The following is a 20,743-nucleotide window of genomic DNA, read 5'->3' on the forward strand; positions in this document are numbered from 1 at the left end:
TGACCAGAGATATGTGGACTGACACAGGGAAACACAGGCTTCAAGTATGGTGTAAAACAAAATAATATATTGAAGGCTATACAGTAACCCAAACATACAGTGCAAAACCAAACCTCCAACAGATCCCAGTATGTGCGGGAACACGAGCGTAGTCAGGCAGGCCGGGTCGGTAACTATCGGGCAGACAAGGTACAAAGGAGCAGGCAGGAGAGTGGTCAGGAATAGCCGGGGTCAGTGCAGGCAGAGTTCAAGCAGAGTCAAGATCAGGCAGGAATGTCAGGCAGAAAGCAAATAGGATGCAGGTACAGGGGCTCATGGGAACAAACACCAAGGCACTGTTTGCAGGCCTGGCTATTGCTTAAATACACCTCCTGCAATCAGCCTCAGGTGATGGCTTGACTGCAGGAGTGAGATCCTGGCTGCTGAGAGCACCCTCTGGCCAGCACTGGTACTGCAGCCCACAAGACAGGTGAGCCCCAGCACCACCTGTGCTGAGCCCATTCCTGACAGTACCCCCCCCCCTCAAGGAGCGGCCTCAGGACGCTCAAAACAGTCCATAATGGCCCCAATGTTCCACCGCCTGTGTCCGGTAACTGGCTGGACATCCCACTGCTGGAATCAAGTGACTGGCTGGGTCTCCTGCTGATAGGCCTATCTTTTTGCAGGAGACCGCAGGAAGGCAGGTTGCTGGACACAGGATTTCCAGAAGCAGGGCATCAGGAGCTGGCACGTCAGGCTGGGAAGCAGAGAGAGGCACGTCAGGCTGGGCAGCGGACAGAGGCACATAAGGCTGGGCAGCAGGCACTGGGACATCAGGCTGGCAGCAGGCACCGGGACATCAGGCTGGCAGCAGGCACCGGGACATCAGGCTGGGCAGCAGGCACCGGGACATCAGGCTGGGCAGCAGGCACCGGGACATCAGGCTGGGCAGCAGGCACCGGGACATCAGGCTGGGCAGCAGGCACCGGGACATCAGGCTGGGCAGCAGGCACCGGGTCATCAGGCTGGGCCGCAGGCACCGGGACATCAGGCTGGGCCGCAGGCACCAGGACATCAGGCTGGGCAGCAGGCACCGGGACATCAGGCTGGGCAGCAGGCACCGGGACATCAGGCTGGGCAGCAGGCACCGGGACATCAGGCTGAGCGGTAGTTATCGATTCCTCAGGCTGGGCAGCAGGCACCGGGACATCAGGCTGGGCAGCAGGCATCGGGACATCAGGCTGGGCAGCAGGCACCGGGACATCAGGCTGAGCGGTAGTTATCGGTTCCTCAGGCTGGATAACGGACACTGAGGCATCAGGCTGGATGACGGACACCGGAGCATCCGGCTGGATAAGGGACATCGGGTCATCAGGCCGGATAGGATCATTAGGCTGGGTAGCGGGCACCAGATCATCAGGCCGGGTAGGATCATCAGGCCGGGTGGGATCATCAGGCCGGGTAGCGTACACTGGGTCATCAGGCATCAGGGCATCAGACTGAACAGCGGGCACTGGGTCAACAGGCAGGACAGCGGGCACCGGGTCATCTGGCAGGACCGCGGGCACCGGGTCATCTGGCAGGACCGCGGGCACCGGGTCATCAGGCTGGATCGGGCCATCAGGCTGGATCGGGCCATCAGGCATCAGGGCATTCGGCTGGACAACAGAAGGCAGGTTCTCAGACAGCATGCTGACCGATTTGGATACTGGCAGGATGGTACTGGTTGGAAAGAATTTTCACTTATTCTTGGGTTTAGTTACTGAAGCACTGTAAGTAAATGCAGGTCTGTAAACGGAGGGAGCAGCTGAAGACAGAGAAGAGCCAGAGGATGGAACAGAGGAGGGAGCAGTTGCTACAGAGGGTTTTTTTACACTGGTAAAGGCAGGATAGGTGCAGCGAGTGGGAACAGGGTACTGACATGTGGTTGATAGCAGGGTATACTGGACTGGAACTGGAGGTGCTGTCGGGAATGCAGGAATAGAGCTTTGAGAAAATGGATTAGAAGCAGGACTGGGTTTTTGCAAGCTGACTGAGGCTGGGTGTAACAAGTCTGACCATGTCTGTAATACCGGTTGAACAAAGCTTAGCTTACATGTAGCCTGTCTGACCAAAGACTGCACTGCGTTTATACAATCCACAAGCATATGTGATGGACAAGCTCAATAATGCTCACGGAAGCAATCTGGATCATCCTCCAACAATCATACCAGTGACTCTACTAGATCTGCATTAAATGGTGGAAAAAAGTCATCCCTGCTTTCAGGGGTACTAGATAAAGCCAATTCAGCATAAGCCTGGATCAATGGCTGCACCTCAGAAAACTCCATGCCCTGGTCTACTAGTGAATGAGCAACTTGCATGCACTCTAGCAGCTGATCCCTGGCATACTTCTTCAGAATATGACAGCAGTACTCTCTGTCTTCTATTGCTAGCAGAGACAAGTACACAACTTCCTCCAGATGCATCCTTCCACAACAACAAGCCAAGATGGCTTCCCTGTGCAGCCACTTCTGGTCAGGATTGGCCTTGGTGCTATGTCAGGGATCCGGGTATGACCAGAGATGTGTGGACTGACACAGGGAAACGCAGGCGTCAAGTATGGTGTAAAACAATATAATTTATTGAAGGCTATACAGTAACCCAAACACACAGTGCAAAAACCAAACCTCCAACAGATCACAATATGTGCGGGAACACTAGCGTAGTCAGGCAGGCCGGGTCGGTAACTATCAGGCAGACAAGGTACAAAGGAGCAGGCAGGAGAGTGGTCAGGAATAGCTGGGGTCGATGCAGGCAGAGTTCAAGCAGAGTATAGATCAGGCAGGAATGTTAGGTACAGGGGCTCATTGGAACAAACACCAAGGCACTGACTGCAGGCCTGGCCATTGCTTAAATACACCTCCTGCAATCAGCCTCAGGTGATGGCTTGATTGCAGGAGTGAGATTCTGGCTGCTGAGAGCACCCGCTGGCCAGCACTGGTACTGCAGCCCACAAGGCAGGTGAGCCCCAGCACCACCTGTGCTGAGCCCACTCCTGAAAATACATGTAATAAATACATTTATGCATGGTATACATATTATACGTATTATGAATTTTTGGCTAATGCCTTGCACATTTCCTGTTTGGGGCTTGATTTCCTCATTTAATCCCTTATACTGGAGGAAATGTCACCAGACACCTTTGAAGTAAACTTATCTAACTCCTTTTGCAACATACTGTATTTGTGTGGCTTTTGCCCTACTGGCTCACAATTCTTTCTGAATTGCTGGTCTAGAGCAAGAATACTGATCAAGCAAGTCAAAGAAATGTCCTTATTCATTTGCAGGTCAGGAAGTCAATCTTTTCACTCCAGAGTGTCATTATGACTGCCAGACAGCAAGCATTTTCAGAAGGTGAAGTCAGCCATTGCGACCTTCATGTTTCTCCTATGACAAGCTCCCTTGTTTGTTGATATCATCTTTGAGTCAAACATCTTTACAGAACATGCCTGGGTTATATCTGTCGATCCATATGACAGCCTTACCCAAACCAATACATGGCCAACTGCTAATTGCCCAAATTCTGAGGCAGTCTGTTGTTGCACAGATTGGAAATTGTCTACAATTCCATATCCTCAAGTAATAGAGTACTTAATTCTAAAAAACAGAACCAATTAGAATTCAGTGCGCTAAAGCTGACATTCCAAGTGGTTGCTATAGAAACTAGACTTAAGAATGATCACTTAAAGGAGAAGTATGGCCAAAGCATGCCACTGAGAACCTGAGCAAACCACTCCAGCCCCCTCCCCAGCCTGGTACTCCAGTTAGTGCTGGAGGGGCAGAGCAGAGAGCCAGTGACTGACAATAACCAGATCTCTGCTCACTGAAGTCAGAGAACTGAGCGATCAGGGTTCTTTGATCACTCAATTCTTGGTGTAGAGCTGGTGGGGAACAGATGCAGCTTGGATCAATGCTGCAGCTATCTAGGTGAGTATGGAAGTTTTTTTTTTTTGGATCCCGCACTTCTCTTTTAAGACTCAAGGACTCTTTTAACATTTTTTTTGTTATTTTGTAAGGTTGTAAACCTTTTTTTTCCAAACATAAAAAACATAATATACATGCCTTCCTTTTGCAATAGTTTTGCACAGAGTAGCCCTGAACCTCCTGTTCTAGGGTCCCCCACCAGCGTGCTCTGTTTCACCTCTTCTCTGAGTGCCCCCATAGTAAGCCGCTTGCTATGGGGTCACTTGTGTGGGTGCACTCCTGAGCTGGGCTGTGTGCATCCATAGTCCCACAGGAGTGGATTGACAGTAGCAGGCTGAGAGTATAAGGTGAAGAGCCGACAACTCGCTCTCCTAATAAAAGTACTTTATTGATAAAGGTTACAGTGCGCAAGTTACAGCAGCTTATGCGTTTCAGTAAAAAAAAAACCTTAGTCATAGTCAATGAGAGAATGAGTTGCTGGTTCTTCACCTTATACTCTCAAGCTATTTAAAGTGCCAGGAAGACACTGTGAGCTTTGTAACCTCCTGTTCTAGGGTCTCCCACCAGTGTGCTCTGCTTCACCTCTTCTCCGAGTGCCCCCATAGTAAGCCACTTGCTATGGGGGTACTTGTGTGGGTGCGCTCCTGAGCTGGGCTGTGTGCATCCATAGACCCACAGGAGTGGATTGACAGCAGCAGGATAAGAGTATAAGGTGAAGAGCTGGCAACTCGTTCTCCTAATAAAAGTATTTTATTGACAAACGATACAGTGCGCAAGATATGCATTTCAATAAAAAAACATAATTCATAGTCAATGAGAGAATGAGTTGCTGGTTCTTCACCTCATACTCTCATGCTATTTAAAGTGCCAAGAAGACACTGTGAGCTTTGGAGCACCGTTAGTCTACCTTCAGGGGAAATCAACCTAGCTGTACATTTTCGTTTGTGACAGCAACAGGAGACTGCTATCAGCAAAGCCTGAGACCAAGAACATGGAAGAAGACCTGCTATAGATGGGAAAGCACTGGATTGAGCGAAGACACAAGTAAGACTTTAAGAGGGGGGTGCTGGAGGGAGCTGCTATTGAAAGGTTTTTTACCCTAATACAGAGAATGCATTAAGGTAAAAAAAAAAAAAACCTTTTGCCTTTAGAACCTTTTTAACATCGCTTCACTAGTTCTCAATATAATATATATATATATATATGTTAAATCCCCATCCTTTTACATAGTTAGTCTGGCTAAAAAAAGACAAAAGTCCATCCAGTTCAACCGTAGAAAAAAAGTTATAATCCTATACCCACAGTTGATCCAGAGGAAGGCAAAAAAACCCAGCAAAGCATAATCCAATTTGCTCCTGCAAGGAAAAAAATTCCTTCCTGATCCCCCGAGAGGCAATCAGATATTCCTTGGATCAACTCTACCTATAAATGTTAGTATCCAGTTATATTCTGTGTATCTAAGAAACAATCCAGGCCTTTTTTAAAGCAATCCACTGAGCTGGCCAGAACTAACTCTTGAGGGAGTCTATTCCACATTTTCCCAGCTCTCACTGTGAAGAAACCTTTCTGTGTTTGGAGATTAAAATTCTTTTCCTCCAGACGTAAAGAGTGCCCCCTTGTCCTCTGTGATGACCTCAGGCTGAATAGCTCTACACCGAGTTCACTATATGAACCACTGATGTATTTATACATGTTGGTCATATCCCCCCTTAATCTCCTCTTCTCAAGAGAAAATAAATTCAGTTCCTCTAATCTTTCCTCATAGCTGAGCTCCTCCAGGCCTCTTATCAGTTTGGTTGCCCTTCTCTGTACTTTCTCCAGTTCCCCAATGTTCTTTTTGTGAATTGAGGCCCAAAATTGAACTGCATATTCCAGATGAGGTCTTACTAATGATTTGTACCAGGGTAAAATGATATCTCTCTCTCTGGAGTCTATACCTCTTTTAATACAAGAGAGGATTTTGCTCGCTTTAGAAACCGCAGCTTGGCATTGCATGCCAATATTAAGCTTGTGATCTACCAGAACCCCCAGATCCTTCTCCACCATTGATTCCCCCAGTTGTACTCCCCCTAGTATGTATGATGCATGCATATTCTTAGCCCCCAAGTGCAGAACCTTACATTTATCAACATTAAACCTCATTTGCCACATAGTTGCCCAATTAAACAATGCATTGAGGTCGGCTTGTAAATTGGAGACATCCTGTAAGGACGTTATTCCACTGCACAGCTTGGTGTCACCTGCAAAAACTGAAATGGGATTTTTAATCTCAGACCCTATATCATTTATAAATATATTAAAAAGTAAGGGTCCCAACACTGAACCTTGGGGTACACCACTGATGACCCCAGACCATTCAGAGTATGAATCATTAACCACTACTCTTTGAAAACAATCTTTTAGCCAGTTTTCTATCCATTTACATACAGATTTTTCCAAGCCCATAGACTTTACCTTACGCATTAGCCGTGTGTGGGGAACTGTGTCAAACGCTTTTGCAAAATCCAAGTATACCACGTACACCGCCACCCCTCTGTCCAAGGTTTTGCTCACCCCCTCATGAAAACAAATCATATTTGTTTGACAACTTCTGTCTTTCATGAATCCATGCTGTCTGTTGCTTAAAATATGTTTTTCCAGCAAGAACTCATCTATGTGGTCTTTTATTAAACTCTCCAGGATCTTCCCAACTATAGAAGTTAAACTAACAGGTCTATAATTACTTGGTAAAGATTTTGACCCCTTTTTAAATATTGGCACCACATTGGCCTTACGCTGATCCAGTGGTACTATGCCAGTCATTAAAGAGTCCCTAAAAATTAGAAACAATGGCTTTGAAATGACAGAGCTCAATTCTTTAAGGACCCGTGGGTGTTTGCCATCTGGTCCAGGTGCTTTATTCACCTTTATACTGTCTAAATATTTTTGGATCGTATCAATTGTGTGCCAATGTGGATCATCTGAAGCTGTGTCAACACCATGCCCATTATGGACAAGAGCTCCCCCAGGCTCCTTTGTATACACAGAGCTGAAGAAGGTATTAAATAAATTTGCCTTCTCTTTGTCCCCAGTCACCCACTCTAGATTATTTTGTAAAGGGCCTACATGCTCAGACTGAACTTTTTTACTATTAATATATTTGAAGAATTTTTGGGGGGTTGGTCCTGCTATCTTTTTCAATCTGTCGTTCGTTTTCAATTTTTGCAGCCTTTATTTCCTTTTTGCATATTCTGTTATATTCTTTGTAATGTTTAAACGATAATAGCGTTCCTTCATTTTTATATTTAATAAAAGCTCTTTTCTTATTATCTATAGCCTTTTTAACTTTGGCCGTAAGCCACATAGGTTTGATTTTTAGCCTTTTAAACCTGGGAATATATTTTGCAGTGTGTTCACATACAGTCTTTTTGAAGAACTCCCATTTCTGTGTTGTGTTCATCAATGCCAATATTCCCTCCCAGTCTAAGTCTTGGAGAGCAGCTCTCAACCTTGGAAAATTAGCTCTCTTGAAATTGAGCATTTTTATTTTTCTCGTATGTGCTTGCTGTTTACAGCTAACAATAAATGAAATCATGTTATGGTCACTGCTACCCAGATGTTCCTTTATATGGACAATCGTAATAAGCTCTGCATGATTTGAGATTACCAGGTCCAGTAGAGCATCATTCCTAATAGGGACCTCTATGAACCAATTCCACTGGTTGTTTGTAACATGGGAACCTTCTTATCATCTGCCCTAGCCTTCCCCCCCATCTTTCCCCATTCCACCCACCAATAAGTACTGACCCCTGTCTGATCTGTCTGCCCGGTTATAATCTAATTCTCCGTCCCCCCTTGATCCTAGTTTAAATACTCCTTCAGCAATTACATAAACCTCTCCCCCAGCACAGCAGACCCCTTCCATTTAGGTGCAGACCATCTCTAGCATATAGGTTGCACCCCAATGAAAAGTCAGCCCAGTGCTCTAGAAACCCAAATCCTTCCCTCTTACACCAGGTCTTCAGCCATGCATTGAGTTCCCTGTCTTTCCTGAGTTGTGCATGGCACAGGTAATATTTCAGAGGATATCACCTTGGAGGTCCTTCCCTTCAACTTGCAGCCTAGTTCTTTAAACTGATTCTTAAGGAGCCTCCATCTTCCATGTATTCTGTCATTGGTTCCAACATTAACCAAGACAGCTGGGTCATGCCCAGCCCCTCCCAATAATTTATCAACTTGGTCCACCACATGCCGAACCCTGGCACCAAGGCGACAGCAAACCGTTCGGTTGAGGCGATCCTTTACTTTTGAATTATGCATGTATTATGTACAAAATCATTTGACTGCCAAATTGTTCCTCGGGTCCTGTAAGAGTTAATATAAGGGATGAAGCAAGTGCTTCTTTGCAACAAAAGCTGGTCTACCAATTAAGGATTGTTGCTTTTCACCAACAGAAAATGGGAACTGATACCTTGAGTGGATGGTGAATAAAATTCATACAGCATAAACGTAAATAACATGTACCAATCCTTAGCAGCAGGCAGAAATGTGACAACATAACCGAGCAGGAAACAGAGGGTATTTCATTTCCTTTGTTATATATATAGAAACTTAAAACGGTATTAAACTCCAAACCAAAACTGAATCTGTGTAACCTTTCCTTCACTTTTTACCAAGGTTGAAAAAGAAAAAAAAGGAAATGGGGAGCCATTCTTTTTTTGGACACGTTTTTGCTATTCTACTGTTCTCCTTTCTGCTGTTATTATGCATTTATATACGCACCTCCACCTAACCACTCAAAGCTTGTACCTGCAGCATCTTGTGAAATCGTTACCATGTCTGTATCACGGTTTCCTGTGTGTACTCTGTAGAGGAGTACAAATAGTACATATCTGGCTTACAGCAGTCCACATTTTTGCATACAGATGATCAGTTTCAACCAAAGGACTGAGCCAACAGCAGATTGTCCTTTATTGACATAAAGGAAACCTGTACCAGCAGAAATATGGAGGTTACATAGTTACATAGTTAGTCTGGCTGAAAAAAAGACAAAAGTCCATCCAGTTCAACCATTAAAAAAAAAAAATTATAATCCTATACCCACAGTTGATCCAGAGGAAGGCACAAAAACCCAGCAAAGCATGATCCAATTTGCTCCTGCAGGGAAAAAAATTTCTTCTTGATCCCCCGAGAGACAATTGGATATTCCCTGAATCAACTTTACCTATAAATGTTAGTATCCAGTTATATTCTGTGTATCTAAGAAAGAATCCAGGCCTTTTTTAAAGCGATCCACTGAGCTGGCCAGAACTAACTCTTGAGGGAGTCTATTCCACATTTTCACAGCTCTCACTGTGAAGAAACCTTTCCGTGTTTGGAGATTACATTTCTTTTCCTCCAGACATAAAGAGTGCCCCCTTGTCCTCTTTGGTGACCTCAGGGTGAATAGCTCTACACCGAGTTCACTATATGAACCACTGATGTATTTATACATGTTGATCATATCCCTCCCTTAATCTCCTCTTCTCAAGAGAGAATAAATTCAGTTCCTCTAATCTTTCCTCATAGCTGATCTCCTCCATGCCTCTTATCAGTTTGGTTGCCCTTCTCTGTAAGTTCTCCAGTTCCCCAATGTTCTTTTTGTGAATTGGTGCCCAAAACTGAACTGCATTGTCAAGGTCCTACCTTTTCCCTGAGGTTATGTTACTCCATGTGCTGGCGTCCATCTTGGATTCTGCTGTGCATGATGGGAGTCCTTTTTATGCCTTCAGGTCTCTGAGGTCCACCCCCCAGAGGGGCGTGGCTGATGACATATAAGCCTGTGGCCCGCACATGCTCTTTGCACTTGTGTCTTGTGTCTTTGTGTTACCATTACTCTGTTCTGACTCTCATGACTCTCCTGGTATTCTGATTTGGCTTGTGACTTGACTATTCTTTGTATTCTCCTTTGATCTGACCCTCTGTTGCTGAACCCGGCTTGTGACCTGTGATTCTCGTCTGCTGTCCTGTACTGTTTTGTCCTGTTGTTGTTGACCCCGGCTTGTCTGACTACTCTTTTGTTTCTTCCACCAGCTACACGCGATTGGCGGCGGCCATTACCGCAGCTGAGGTGTCTTGGGGGCCGCGACCTGGTTCCTGGCTGCGTCAAGTCCATCCCCACCATCAGGGGCCCTGGTGAAGGGCAGCCTGGGACTTAGACTCCGCGCCCTGAGGGACTCCGGTCTGTGGGTGGTGGTTGTCGTCAGCCAGTGCGTTACATTGTTAGGCCTGCCTGTCCGTTCCTCGCCTCCTGCCCTGACATGCATATTCCAGATGAGGTGTTACTAATGATTTGTACCGGGGTAATATGATATCTCTCTCTCTGGAGTCTATACCTCTTTTAATACAAGAGAGGATTTTGCTTGCTCTAGAAACCACAACTTGGCATTGCATGCCATTATTAAGCTTGTGATCTACCAGAACCCCCAGTTGCTTCTCCACCATTGATTCCCTCAGTTGAACTCCCCCTGGTATGTATGATGCATGCATATTCTTAGCCCCCAAGTGCATAACCTTACATTTATCAACATTAAACCTCATTTGCCACATAGTTGCCCAATTAACAGTGCAGTGAGGTTGGCTTGTAAGCTGGAGACATCCTTTAAAGACGTTATTCCACTGCACAACTTGGTGTCATCTCCAAAGACTGAAATGGGATTTTTAATCCCAGACCCTATATCGTTTATAAATATATTAAAAAGTAAGGGTCCCAACACTGAACCTTGGGGTACACCACTGACAACCCTAGACCATTCAGAGTATGAATCATTAATCACTACTCTCTGAATACAATCTTTTAGCCAGTTTTCTATCCATTTACATATGGATTGTCAACTTCTTTTTTTCAGGCATTCAGAGTGCCTGGCTGCTTCAACTCTCAGTATTTCCCAAGTCACTGATATGAAACCAGCATGCAGCCAGTGAAGTGAAAACTCCTAATCTACCTACTTATTCTGGGTCCTTGACTCCGAAGACATTAAATCCCTTGGATCAAAACAGCCTTGCAAAAAAAAAAATGTTTGAAAACAATTCAGCAAAAGTCCCTTATGTATTATCCCCTTTCACATAAAAAAAAAGGCAAGACAAAAATCTGCATGTACAAATAACATATTATGTAATTGCTTCTGTAAAACTCATAACAAAAGCTTTATAGAAAAAAATAGAACATGGTGCTTGCCAGACGTATTGGCAGGAAATGTCCTTGTTTTCAAGCTAAAAATGGAAATGTCATTCCAAACTAGCGGAAATCTTCAGACTAGTCTGACACAGTCAGCTGGATGCACTAAAGCGGGAGAAATGTTTTAGGGCTTATTTATATCACGTTCATTAAGCTGCATTTTTCTGCACACCACCACACATGGCACATAGATAATAACTGTGCTCTGTTCACAACATACTTGTGCAGTGGTGTGCAGAGAAATGCACTTCAATGGACATCGTGAACAGACCCCTGAACCCTTTCCATTGTTGGCGACAACTCACCACTGGCAGCATAGCTATGCAGAGCACACCAGGTTAGTAAAATACTCATCTACTTACATGTGTCGCATCCTCGCTGGTTGGATGAAGGAGGTGTCCCTGTCTGATGGCAACTTACATTCTGCAGTGTTTTCTAAGCAGGGGAGCCACACATAAAAGTAGGTGAGTTTTTTCTACACATTATAGCAATCTGTCACTAGCACGTTTATGCCGGCGGCAGGATCACTAGTGGAACATGGGTCTAAGGCAGAGCAACGTCCAACTCAGGTAACCCATGGCATCCAAATATTACATACAGTACTGTGCAAATATTTTATGCAGGTGAGAAGAAATACTGGAAAAATATATAATAAAAGGCAAAGTGAGAGAAGAGAAGAAAAATCTAAATCAAAACAACATTCGGTGTGACTACTCTTTGGCTTCAAAGCAGCATCATTTCTTACACTTCCACACTTTGTACACCTGCATAAAGTCAAGGTTTTTGTAGGATTAGAGTCAGGTATATGAGTAATCATTTATCCAAGCAGGTGGTAATGATCATCAATTTCATATGTAGGTTGAATCACAGTCACAGTTTTGCAGAAGGCTTAAAACTGGGAGAAGAACAGCCAAACTCTGCTACTAAGGTGAGGATGCGGAAGACTGTTTCATGTCACAGGTCATACACCATGGCAATTATGAGCACAACAACAAGACACAAGGTAGTTATACTGCATCAGAAAGGTCTCTCCCAGGAAAAGATTTCAAAGCAGAATGGGGTTTCAAGATGTGCTGTTCAAGCTCTTTTTAAGAAGCAGAAAGAAACGTGCAGGACTGTGGACACAGTGGTCGGCCAAGGGAACTTAATGCAGCAGATGAAAGACACATCATGCTTATTTCCCTTTGACATCGGCAGATCCAGCAGTGCCATCAGCACAGAACTGGTAAAAACAATTAGGACCCAGGTACACCCATCTACTGTTCTGAGACCTTTGGCCAAAAGTGGCCAAAAAGCCATGTCTTTGACCTCGAAACAAGGCTAAGAAACTCAACTATGCATGAAAACATAGAAACTGGAGTGCAGAAAAATGGCAGCAGGTGCTCTAGACTGATGAGTCAAAATTTGAAATATTTGGCTGTAGCTGGAGACCGTTTGTTCACAAAGGACAGGAGAGCAGTACAATAATGAGTGTCTGCAAGCAACAATGAAACATGGTGGAGGTTGCGTGCAAGTATGGGGCTGCATTTCTGCAAACGAAGTTGGAGATTTGGTCAGGATCAATGGTGTCCTCAATGCTGAGAGATTCAGACAGATACGTATCCATCATGCCATACCATCAGGAAGTCTTGTGATTGACCCCAAAATTAGTCTGCAGCAACTATTCTGACAATGACCCCAAACATACAGCCAATGTTATTGAGAATGATCTTCAGCATAAAGATGAACAAGGTGTACTGGAAGTAAAGGTTTGGCCCCCATAGAGCCTTGATCTCAACATCATGCAGTCTGTCTGGAATTACATGAAGAAACAGAAGGAACTGAAGCAGTCTACATCCACAGAAGATCTTTGGTTAGTTATCATTATTATCACAGGTACTTATATATATAGCGCTGTCAATTTACACAGCACTTTACATATATATTTTGTATATTTACATTAGTTCCTAACCCTCAGCGTACAATCTAAGGTCCCCAAGTCACATTCATACATACGCATACTAGGGGCAATTTATACAGGAGCCAATTAACCTACCAGCATGTCTTGGGAGGACACACAGGCAGGTGGCTCCATGGTTGGGATTCAAACCAATGACCCTAGTGCTGCCAGGTGGAAGTGCTAACCATTTAGCCTCTGTTCTCTAAGATGTTTGGAACTACCTACCTGCCAAGTTCCTTCACAAACTGTGTGCAAGTGTATCTAGAAGAATCAATGCTGTTTTGAAGGCAAAGGGTCTGTTCATTTAGTTTCCATTTTTTTAATTGAAAACAATAAACCATTAACACTTCTATTTCTGAAAACATTCTTACCTTACAGCATTTTTTCACACCTGCCTAAAACTTTTGCACAGTAGTGTATGTCTGATTTTCTGCAAGGAGATATTGGATTGTCTGCTATGGCACACCACCTTCACTCCTCACACTATGCTATTCAAGAAATGTTTCAGAGGCTTAAAGCCTAGAAACAGGTTTTGTGTTTTTTTTTAATACTTTGATTGGGTTAAGCTGGCCCAAACAAAATTTTTCTATTACTAATTGATGTGTCTGCAGTCAGTAAAAGAAGGGGAGGATTAGAGAAGACAGGATCAAACAGTCTTTTTACACAATGTAGAGGATTAACCCCTTAGGTTCCACAGTGAGTATAACAAGCATGCTTTACTGCATACACAGACTGATTTTACTGTTGTGGGCTTAGTAACACTTTAAGGAGATTTTGCATTGCCATAGACTTGGATATGAGAATCTAATAGCCATTTGAAGTGAACCAAAGTCCATCCACACAGGCCCTTACTTTATCTCATGATCATTTTCATATCAAAGATGTTCAAATTTCAAAAACAAACAGTGCATTGGTGTGGATTTTATATTTTTCCACACAAAGTTAGCATTAATCTATGGAAAAAGTCGAATATTTTTATGAAGTGCTAGTTTACCTCACAAAAATGTTAGTTTACCTACCAAAAACCTCAGATGGCTTCCTTTTCCGGCTCTCCTCACTAACCCACACTAGCTGCCTGAGCCTACTCTGACATTTATCACATACATGTTAAAATCAGCATTTGTTGGCTAGAAAATTACATATCACCCCCAAACATGATATATTTTTGTATATGTTTTCTTTCAATTAGTTTTTATTGAACTTTATTGTCATCACAAGGGATGAACAACATCCCCTGTGATAGCAGGTACTGACATGTCCTCTTTATTGAGAGATCTGGGGTCTATTAGACCCACGATCCCTCCACTGCCCTTCAAAGCAGCCAATTAAATTGAGATCATTGTGATCAGCTTTTTGCAAGCTGGTAATGACCAGTAAACAATGAACCAAAACCGGAAGTGATAAAATTCTCACCGATTCTGGTTTCTTCCACCATAAAGAAGTTTTGGGAATGGATGTTCCTCCTTCTCCATGGTCAGTCACCAGGACTTCCCACAGCAATCCCAGGCTCCCTGGTGGGAAAAGACAGCCCAGGAATGGCACGAGAGAGGAAACTTTCCACTACCTATAAAAGTGATCAGGTGGCTGTATAGCCACCTGGATCACTTTTATATTGTAACCCATTGCAGGATAAAAGGTTTGATATCAAAATCATGATCCTGGCATAACCATATGTTCCCAAGGAGGTACAGATACATCCTTTTGCGGTAAGAACAAGATCTGGTCAGTGTTCTTTGTACTTTGTGATTTGACTTTTACAGTCAAAATACCTTTAAAAATGTGTGTCTGATAAACCTGTAATATTTTCTGGGAATTTAACAAAAGCAATTTGAACATTAATCACTTCACATCCTTAGACCTTTTTAAACTATCCTGGCCTATGGGAATAGGTTACACCAAGCTCGTGGCTGCAGCTGGTGTCATATTTTTAGCCTGTTCAGCAAAAGTGATCCAGGTCAGCTCCATAGTCACCCGATCAATTTTAGTAAGAGTCTTGAAATATTTGTTATCCATTCACTCACCGCAACCACATATTTTATCTTTCACCAGAAATTGGGTATTATATTGAGATTCAGGCACACCCCTTTTGAAAATGTGCGTGTGCACGAAACGCATCAAGGAGGAGCCGTACGCCGTGATGTCACGCTGCCAGAGCCGCACAAAGGTCCGGCAGCCATCTTAGTGAGTGGCTGATCAGCCACATGTTTTTCAGCAGCCAATATATAGCTTTTTTACTATTAATTGCGGATATTCTTTGGATGACCATCTAGTTACTATTTTTAAGCAATAAATTTACTTTTAATACTACACTATGAGGCATTTATGTTATTGGCTCTGACCTCAGCTAAGGATTGCAGAGGACCCCAGTGGAAGCGTGGCTGCAGAGAAAGCTTTGTGTCCAGAGGAGGGATCCTGGTTCCATGCTGTCTGGCAGATCTACTTAAAGGGGCTCCCTACAGATTCATATTCAGCTTAATGCACATATAATATGCGCATCTGGTGAGTGCGCATTTTTACAGTCTTTCGCATGGATTAAGTCACATGGATATACTGGAAGTCACTAGAGCAATTTAATTATATGGAGCAATAATATGTTGACCTGACCGCGTCAAGCATGTACAAATCTTTTTTGGATTATAGACTATTCACAAGATCACAATTATGTTTGGCACCTTTCATAGCGCTATATTCACTTATGTCTATATGTTATAACCTCTATTATTGATTATTATTGAATTTGAAGTACACTTTTAATAATTTTATTTAATATTTTTTTATATAGTATTTTCTAGCGCTGCACCCTTCCTATATTTTTGTATTGTTCACTAGGTTTTAGGGCTTCTATATTGGTGCATACGCAGCTTATGGCATTTTTATCCTGAGCGCTCTCTGTATTTTCACCATATTTTAATTATATTTAGATTGTGTGCACTAATATTCATTTTAGTGTATTTTGTCCAGAAAATATGTGTTTTATAAACAGCTGCGTAAATATTGTGTGATATATAAAATTGCAACAGCCACCATTTTAATCTCCAGGGCCTTTTCTAAAGTACTTTTCTAGCAAAAAATTCTGAGTATAACATAAATGGGAAAAATTTAAAAAAAAAGTGTCCCTGATGCAAAGTGGTTAAAATAAGCAAATAATACACAGGAATTAAAATGCCTAAATGCACTATGCTTTTATAGACTGAGGCCAATATCACTTGATTTGTGCTCTACTGACACATCCAATAGGGAAGTTACCAGCACCTACCTCATGGCCTAAAGGGGATGCAGATGATGGCACTGGGGATCAAGGCTGTGTTTCTCCCTCTTTGGAGATGTATTGTCAGCAAGCACAGAAAGTGAATTATGAGGAAAAAGAATTTCTGAATCTGCATAATTGTTCTGGATCAGTGACTCAAAGTATTGAGCGCTTACAGGATATCCATGGCTTATAGCATGGTACGGTAGTCCTTTGCACCAGGGACAACCAACACTCAACTTGCATGTTCAGAAGGAAGACAGTGATTGCGGCCCCATGTTTTCCTTTTGATCATTTTAGTTTAGCTACAGTAAGTAATCTGTATGCTTTTTTCCAGGATGGTGGCTATAAAAATATTAAATCCAATGGCAGTCAGGCAACTAGTATTAACAAATTATTTTTCTGATTCTATACTTTTTTTCTGTCCTTTGTTCCTCTTATCTTATATTAAATCAGAAAGACTGAATTTGTGTAACTGAAATTTCATAAAACGTCTCAACAAACATTTTTATGAAAACTCGGTTCATGTGTTTTATATGCTGGGACAGAAAAGAGGCAGGAAATCTGCTGAACAGCTTATATCTATATGTTTTGCTTCCAGTAATTGTTTCCTCCATTTATGAATTTCCATCTTGCATTCCTTCTGTCATCACGCAATCAGCAGGGTCTAGGAATGCAGGCAGACTATACAGGAGAAGATGGCTTCATCTGTCCGAGCTTTATATCTTTGTAGACACATTTGTTTTGATCGTTTGAGCAAAATATCAGACTTTTCTACTAAGAACAGTCTCTTTTTGGCTTACACTGGCACTATGTTGGCAGATTAAAGACCACATTGGGCTCTCTAAGATGTAGGTTGAGGGGATTCAGAATGTCTGTGCTGAACGGAATTGTTTTTCTCTGTTGGCTCCAGGATTGGTAGCTCCCGGATTGGGTTCTGGTGTCCAGAGGATTTGAAGAGTCTTGGGAGGAAAGAAGCCTTTAACCCTGGGTCTAGGTTTTACTGGGGACTAGTAGGCTGTGTGTACAGGTTTGCCTAACCTTCATAATCAAGGGTTCCACCTGGGAACCAGGAGGTCCCTGCCCAGAGGACAAGGTGTGGGCCAGAACAGCAGGGAGCTGCAAGAGAGAGGTACAGTTTTTATGTACATGAGCACAGTGGTGCTGTGAGATGGTCTGCAGGACACACAAAAGACCTAAGCTTGAGGCCAGAGCAATGTTTCTGAAAGAAGAAGCCAGATGGCTCAAAGTGATTGCAAACTCATTTGTTTTAATGAGCAGCAGGTTTGAACTTACCTGCTCTGTGCAATGGAATTGCACAGTGCAGCCCCAATCCTCCTCTTTTTGGGTCCACTGTGGTCCACCAGTACTCATGGCTGTCAGAACACCCAAACAGTGCCTGTATCTGATTGGATGCATGCGCTGTTTGGCTGAGAATTTTCCACCACTCCTTTGACAAAAGTTGACTTTTGTTAGGAAGGGTGGTGCCAGCAGGGTTACCCCCAACAAATTTTAGCCGATTCAGCAAGAATCAGCTGAAATTTGATCTGCGTATGGCCTTCTATAGACCAGTAGGGGGTGGGCTGGGCTGAGTCCAAGCACTAATTTACATTTTGTTTAGATTTACTGTGAGGGCCTACCTACTCATGGCTGTCAGAATACCCAAACAGTGCCTCTATCTGATTATTATTATTATACAGGATTTATATAGCGCCAACAGTTTGCTCAGCACTTTACAATATAACGGGAGACAATACAGCAACAATACAGTTCAATACAAGAGGGATAGGAGGGCCCTGCTACTTGGAGCTTACAATCTAGGAGATTGGATGCAAGCGCTGTTTGGCTGAGAATTTTCCACACATTCCTTTGACAAAAGTCAACTTTTGTTAGGAAGGGTGGTGCCAGCAGGGTTACCCACAACAAATTTTAGATTTACTGTGAGGGCCTACCTAAACAATCAATTCAACTTGTATCCAATCAGGCAGGCTCTTGTGCAACATAGTTATTCACAGATCAAAAACATATTGTACAATTAAATCCTAACATGTACAGTGAGCCTAATAAAAACTAGATAAAAAGCACTCTACTGTATATATTGGGCCTGTTTCTAATCTGCTTCTGTGTGCGATGGTCACAAACAGGCCACAGCATACAATGCAGTTTAGTCCATTACCAGCCTGTCCCCCCTCAACCTCCTCCAGCCATGTCCATAACACCAAACTTGTACCCCTGCGGAAGACAATGTCAGCACAGGATTATAGAGGTTTTTTTGGGGGGGGGAGGAGTTATCCTGACTGGTATTCTCTTTTGACTGCTCTGAATGTTGTGTCCAAATTATTGTATTGACTTCATGAATCCTATTAGCCTTTGACTGACCTCTCCACCGGATCCCGGAGCATGATGAGGAACTTGGCTCGTGGCTGGAAGGCATGAATGAAGTCTTGGATGAGAACAGGCGGTTCTGTGTTGGTGACATTATCATAGAAATAAGACCAGGCACTATTGTCCCACATGGTGGACGCACTGGCTTCTCCTAGAAGAAAAGGCCACTCTTTGTTATCTCACATAAACAGAGAGCACATAGGATTCCTCTACGTATACTGCACATTATGTATCTTGCACAGTTTCTTACCTATAACAATGGGATCCCTCATCCTTGCCTCTCCTTCTGAGTCTTCACTATGAAAATCTTGGATTTTCTGTGCTGCCCAATCGAACAAGTCCAGGTAATCCTCCAATGGGAAGGGTTTGTGGAATGGCTCCTTTAGTCTCACAATTCCTTCAGGGGAAAAAGGAAGAGAAAACATTCTTAAAGTAGACCTTCACAAAACAGCTTTCTAATCCTCTCCCTCCACGTTTTAAAAAAAGTTGACCTTTGACAAATGTTTCTGCCTTTTTTACCTGATGCCATTCTCACCAAGGCAAACATGTTTCACTCCTGTTTTCCTCCTGCTTCCTATTGGGATACAAACATCCCAGGAGGCATTATGTTTCATTCAAATAAGCAAGCAGTGCAAGCCCTTGTGCATGTGCACACAGAGATCTGGCGCAATCTATATTTACATATTGTTCTATGAATAAACAATAATAATGCCTCTTGGGTTACGTGGCATCAGTGTCCCAGGAGGTCTTACTAGTCTTCAATCATAGAAAAACCAAGTAAGCAGACTCGAGGCTGAATGTGTGTGTGATCTGGCACTGCATCATTGGGGGAGGGGGGGGGGTGTAAGAGCCAGACAAAAGGCAGCCAACTCTTCATGGTATAAACAAAAAAGATGGCGGCATGGGACAATAGAACAAGACCTGTAGGAGGATGGTGGGGCAAGAGGACAAGAGAATGCTGGATCCATTGGGCTTGTAAGTATATTATTAAATCATAAAAAGAAACACAAGACGTAGTGGAAAAAAAAATACATTCTTACTGAGGGGGTGAAGTTTTTCTTTAAAAAGTTAACTGTGGGTTAACATATTTGCACTATAAGCCAAGAATATTTTTGGTGCCTTACTTCAGCATCACTTATTCCCTGTCCTTGGGCCCAGCAGAGAGGTATAAGAATTGTGCCCCACTGTCAATGTTCAGTGGCAGGAACTATGCCTCTCTGTTTATGACAGTGGGTGAAATAATGCCCCAAGGGCCAGATAAAAGCAAGCAAAGGCCTGCATCCGGCCCCTGGGGCTGCAGTTTGGAGACCACTGTTCTAGGAGATACCAAATTTTATGGTCGTTACTAGAACAAAAACAGAATTTTCTAGTGGAGACACTTGTTCCAGTTACAACTGTCTAAGAGTGGACTTCCCTCACTATGAAGGGATCTCTCCCTACTTTTTGTTGTTTCTACAGAGCAGTAATCTGCAAACCACAGCCTGTGGGCTAAATGTGGCCCTTGGCTTGCCTTTATCCTGCCCTTGGGGCACTGTTCTTCCCAGTGATATGAAGCACTATTCCTCCCATTGACATCATTGATGATGCACCATTTCCCCCACTGATACTATTGATGAGGTACAAATCCTTCCACGTATGCTAATAGTGGGACACCATTCCTGACGCCAATGATAGGGCACTATGCCTCCCACTAACACCAATTATGGGACAATATTCCTCCCACTAACACCAATGATGGGACACTATTCCTCCCACTGGTACCAATGATGGGACACTATTCGTCCACCTACTGGGTACAGAGGTTATGTAATTTTGTAATCGCACAGACCACCAAGCCTGAAGACATAATCTATTCCTACTAACGTTGGGCATTTTATATTTCTGCTGGCCACAGTCAGGCAACTGTAAAGTCTAAGTGATAGTAAACTGGCCCTTTGCTTAGAAAGTCTGGAGACCACTACTATAGAGCATGAAATAAAGGGAAATTTCCCCAATGGGACATAGAGCAAAAAGACTGACAGTGGTTTCAACT

The 20,743-nt window shown here is 43.4% G+C and overlaps 1 protein-coding gene across 4 annotated transcripts in view; it reads right to left on the minus strand.

Annotated features, from left to right (window-relative positions):
- CHST15 (carbohydrate sulfotransferase 15) overlaps positions 1–20,743 on the minus strand; it is a 79,969-nt gene that overhangs the window by 23,582 nt on the left and 35,644 nt on the right. For all 4 annotated transcript variants that reach the window (XM_089668991.1, XM_089669000.1, XM_089669008.1 and 1 more), the window contains 2 exons: positions 18,962–19,108; positions 18,706–18,862 (listed from right to left, as the gene is read on the minus strand). In XM_089668991.1, the coding sequence (XP_089525117.1) occupies positions 18,706–18,862; positions 18,962–19,108 (304 nt within the window). The remainder of the gene's footprint in view (positions 1–18,705; positions 18,863–18,961; positions 19,109–20,743) is intronic.

Source organism: Staurois parvus, unplaced genomic scaffold (genome assembly GCF_062004578.1).
Source record: "Staurois parvus isolate SC_StPar_1 unplaced genomic scaffold, SC_StPar_1.0 ptg000009l, whole genome shotgun sequence".
Classification (NCBI taxonomy): domain Eukaryota; kingdom Metazoa; phylum Chordata; class Amphibia; order Anura; family Ranidae; genus Staurois; species Staurois parvus.